Source organism: Oratosquilla oratoria, chromosome 35 (assembly GCF_046742065.1).
Source record: "Oratosquilla oratoria isolate Oo_2021 chromosome 35, ASM4674206v1, whole genome shotgun sequence".
In the NCBI taxonomy this organism is placed as follows: domain Eukaryota; kingdom Metazoa; phylum Arthropoda; class Malacostraca; order Stomatopoda; family Squillidae; genus Oratosquilla; species Oratosquilla oratoria.
In genome coordinates, this window is record NC_134811.1 from 27,938,473 (window position 1) to 27,943,472 (window position 5,000).

The 5,000-nt window shown below is 38.1% G+C and overlaps 1 protein-coding gene across 1 annotated transcript in view; it reads right to left on the reverse strand.

The window, feature by feature from the left end:
• Positions 1–5,000, reverse strand: part of LOC143018616 (uncharacterized) — a 124,802-nt gene that overhangs the window by 119,220 nt on the left and 582 nt on the right. Inside the window, exon 2 of the mRNA XM_076174137.1 lies at positions 1,311–2,338. Within this exon, the coding sequence (XP_076030252.1) occupies positions 1,311–1,662 (352 nt within the window). The 5' untranslated portion in view covers positions 1,663–2,338. The remainder of the gene's footprint in view (positions 1–1,310; positions 2,339–5,000) is intronic.

Genomic DNA, 5,000 nt, shown 5'->3' on the forward strand with positions numbered 1-5,000 from the left:
AATGTCAGAATCATGCATGGCTTATATTAAAAACATTGTGTGTGTGTGTGTGTTTGTGTGCGTGTGCGTGCGTGTGTGTGTGTGTGTGTGTGTGTGTGTGTGTGTGTGTGTGTGTGTGTGTGTGTGTGTGTGTGTGTGTGTGTGTGTGTGTGTGATTCACCACGGTCTTGAATCACATGTTGAACACATGATCGACAGCTATTACCCTCCCGGATGAGAGCTCAGAGTTAATGCATACATGGCCCGCTCTATGGATAATGCTGTGTCTTTGCACACAAACACAAGCGCGCGTGCACCTAACTCCTTTTACAGCACAGTTGGAGCGCCACAATGCTAACTTCTGTATTTTCAGCCCTGGCCGGGACTTGAACTCAGATCACTGAATTAGGGGTCGGGAATGGTACCACTCCACCTTCAAGCCGTTGTGTAGTGTGTGTGTGTGTGTGTGTGTGTGTGTGTGTGTGTGTGTGTGTGTGTGTGCGTGCGTTTGCTTATTTCAGGTAAAGCGTCTATCCTATAGTAATGATCACCATTCTACATAGATGAATACCTTAAGGTGGCGGCATACTAGACCTAGCATGCTACTCGCTTTTGCTACTTCGTTTGAGTAAAAACGACCTCGGCTTCTTTATTCTAGACATTCGTAAAAACATCTCAACAATGTGTCGAACATTCGTATAGGTTTAAGTTATCTCATTTAGCTTTTCACTATATGACGCTAGAGTAAATTGACATTTGGAAATTTGAAAGACAAAATATCATAACCGAAGCCGTTTCTATTTAAACGAAGTAGCAAAAGTAAATAGCATGATAGCCTAGTGTACCACCCACCTTTACCCTTCAAAAAAAAAAAAAAAAAAAAAAAAAAAAAAAAAAAAAAAAAAAAAAAAAAAAGCGGTTCCAATTTCCTCGCCCCTCTTAACGAACCCTCGTTATATAAGATCCCCGGCACTTCAAACTTTAACTTGAACTTCTATACTCGAGGTTCCTTTTAAATTTTTTCTTCCTTCTTTTTCTCTGAGACCTCTCAGCTTCTAATAGATCTTCGCCACTTTCTGTTTTGCATTAATGTTTGGTTAGGAGTCTCTCTCTCTCTCTCTCTCTCTCTCTCTCTATATATATATATATATATATATATATATATATACATACATATATTATATATATATATGTGTGTGTGTGTAACCATCTCTCTCACTATCTATATATGTCTATCTATCTATTTGAATTAGGTTCGAGTTTCTGTCCTCTGCATCTAAAACCCAACAACGTCATAGCTTCATCACCAGTAAACATATATCAATACTCACAGTAATCGAGGGAATTGATGCTCTGGCCTCGGTAAAGGGAAGGTAAACTCAGTTGAGAAGATCCCAGGGACTTCCAGCGACCCAGGAAGTGGTCGCCACTGTCGATCGTTGACTGCGCTGATGAGGACGCCTCGAGCGGCGCTCCTCTCCCGTGATGAATGCGCAGACTCGATTCGATCGTTTTCTTGATCAAATCCGTGACTCCCAGGGATGATCCTGGTAATTCATGTCCAGTCCCTCCACCTCCTTTTGCAAGGGAGAACTCAGCTACAGTATTGTCCTGTAAGGTCTTAGGGCGAACCAGGTGCACCGGAGTCGCGATGAGGTTCTCGGTGATGCTGGATAGAGCCATGGTTGGTTTGTCTAGTTGCCTCAGGTTCGTTGTTGACTGTGGTGGCACCAGCACAAACTCCTTTCTTCAGGTATTGATCACGAACGGGTTATTAACAATGTAAAGTTAGTGATATGAATGGTACCCCTGAACAAGTGTCGAATGTAAATCAGGGGAAATCATTGATTGGCTACAAAATTCTTCGTTGAAGCTGTTCACTGAGATATACGATCGACACGTGCACACTGAATGTTTGAGTTATGGCCTTATATAGATTACTTGTGTTTATCTTGTGTATTGTTTGAATGCCACTCGAAATTATACAGAATGATACTTTAAAGAATTTGTCACCACGATCACAGTAGTCATTTATGCACTACTCTATCGTATGTACGCTTCAGACTTCTTAAAAAATGAACTATTGAAAACGCAAAATCGAATTTCAAGATAACCTTTCTCAAGGTTTGAACCAACTTAGGAGAGAGTTCCGGTCCGTATCCTTTGTAAATGAGATAAAAAAAAAAATCTTCCTCTAAGCTTTTATAGATAATAACCTCAAAACTGTCCACCGAAAACTTAATCACTGAAGCCAACTTCAGGTCTCTTAGATTCAGTCGAAAATCTTTGTTTCTCGGAGGATTCAAGGTGTCTGAAGGATCCTCTGGTCGAAATGGTCCTCTCGTCCCACCAATAAATCCTGAAAAGAATTAAGCATCTGCATCAAAAGAAGAAATTACAAGTATATATTCGATATTTTTGACAGAATACTAAAGTATATATATATATATATATATATATATATATATATATATATATATATATATATATATATATATACAAAGTAATGTAACACATTCATAAAATTCAACAAGAACCCACTATGTTGGATAAGAAGAAATAAAATAGATGATATCCATATATTTCTATCACGGACTGTGATCCTCTTCAGTGGAATACAGAGTAGTGGAGCAAAAGGCATGTCTTACATACAGAGAAAGAAGAAGGAACACGGGCAGGGCTCAAGTGGTGTCTAATGCTTTGCGGGGCAAATCACCCGCCTTCACCAAAGATGGTAATAATTTATTGACTGCCCAGAAGAATTCAGTTAAATATGCACAACAAAATTCCGCTGTCTTCCAACACGTAAACAAGGAAGGCCATCGTATGGATTGGAATAAGACAAAAATTATCTTTAGTTCAAAGTGCAGTTTCAAAAGGAAAATAATAGAATCCTCATTGATAAATAAATTTCCTAATTTTGATATTTCAAATGGACAATGGTCCCCAGACTGTATTACTACCTGGGCAGTCAATGAATTATTACAATCTTTGGTGAAGGCGGGTGATTTGCCCCGCAAAGCATTAGACGCCACTTGAGCCCTGCCCGTATTTCTTCTTCTTTCTTTGTATATAAGACATGCCTTTTGCTCCATTCCTCTGTATTTCACTGAAGAGGATCACAGTCCGTGCTCGAAATATATGGCTATTATCTATTTCATTTCTTCTTATCCAACATAGTGGGTTCTTGTTGAATATATATATATATACTATATATATATATATACATATATATTATATATATACATATATATGTATATATATACATATACATATATATGTATATATATATATATATATATATATATATATGAAAATAAACTCTCCTACTGGGATTCGAACCCTCGCCTGAGCGGCTTGCTTTCTATAAGGCGAAGACTGTACCGTCACAACACCATCTTCGTCTTAAAGAAAGCAAGCTACTCAGGCGAGGGTTCAAATCACAGTAGGAGAGTTTACTTCCAAATGTCATGACACAAAAACAAATATATATATATATATATATATATATATATATATATATATATATATATACATATATCTGTGTGTGTGTGTGTGTGTGTGTGTGTGTGTGTGTGTGTGTGTGTGTGTGTGTGTGTGTGTGTGTGTGTGTGTGTGTGTGTGTGTGTGTGTGTGTGTGCGTGTGTGGTCCTACTCTGCAAGTTGGAAGTATGCCAATATTTAACATATCTGAAAGGAAGGTGGTCGTTCCCAGACCTTTCACTACCGTCCTATGCACCAAACATCTCAAAAAATTTGATAATCTGGCACATCAATTCTATTTCTAAGTTACTCTTATATAGTCTCTCTCTCTCTCTGGTTCTGTCTGTCTCTCTGCTCTTTTATTTTAATTTCTGGTATTATTACTAACTGTTCTACACTTGTTGTAAACAATCACTGTTTTTCTTCCATGGTTATAACGTCACTGGAGTCCCACAAGGGCCTCTTCTGCCTACTACTTTTTTTCTTGTATCTATAAATATTCTGCTTTACCACTCATCTTCCTCGTGATCACTCTTACACTGATAACACCACATCATAGACCAGAGGTCCTTTGCAAACTGAGTACCACTATTCTAAGAGAGACTGCTGGCCGCAGAATATCTGACTTCTGACATTTCTAACATATCATAATAGGCCAAAACGTCGTTCACTACCCTCAAGATTCAATTTCTTCACCTCTCCACTCGACACAATCTTCCAGAGATTTGTCCCCCATTTTCCAGAAGGCGTGCAACTTTTTCCCCTGTAGACATCTTAGATATTCTTGTTATATCCTTCATAAACTAACTGGAGAACAACTTCATTGCAGTAAAGTGTTCTGCATTTTATCCAAAATTTCTCAACTCCGGCTGAGCTGCTGGCCATGTACAGGCGACCTATTTACCTTTGTATTAAGAACACTTATCAACTTATCATGTTTGAGGTAGACTACCTCACTCAGCACTCTTAGAGGGGGTTTAGATGGTCTAACAGTTCGTCGAACGCGGTTCGACAGACACGTGTTTAAAGTGATGTGTGAACGTGTGAACGGGGTATTTGGGGTTTAACCAACGTGTTCGACAACCAAATACCCCGTTCACACTCTTAAAGTTTCTCAGACATTTTGTTACTTTTTTGTGTCTCAACAACAGTTTTGTTTAAATTTTTGTCAAGTTACAAGGTAACTGTGACCAACACTCCCAGAATATTCACTTCTTTTGGTTTTGTGACTGAAACATAAACGTTCATATAGAGAATCTGACCGTGCAAGATTAGTGTATGTACCACTGGTGTGGCCCCCACAAAAATAATAATAATAATCATACAAATGAATTGAATAAACAAATGAAAATAATTTTAAAGAACAGAAGACCAACTGGTTCCTATTCAAGCAGGCATACCATATAAGAAAAATAAAAATGAAAATTAATTGGACTATCCCTTATCAGCAGGGAAAAAAAGATAAAGAGGTGAAACAACTGCCGTGCTCAGATCTGTGAAATTTGGAGAAAAAAAAAATCTTAGTTTGGGATGGGAGA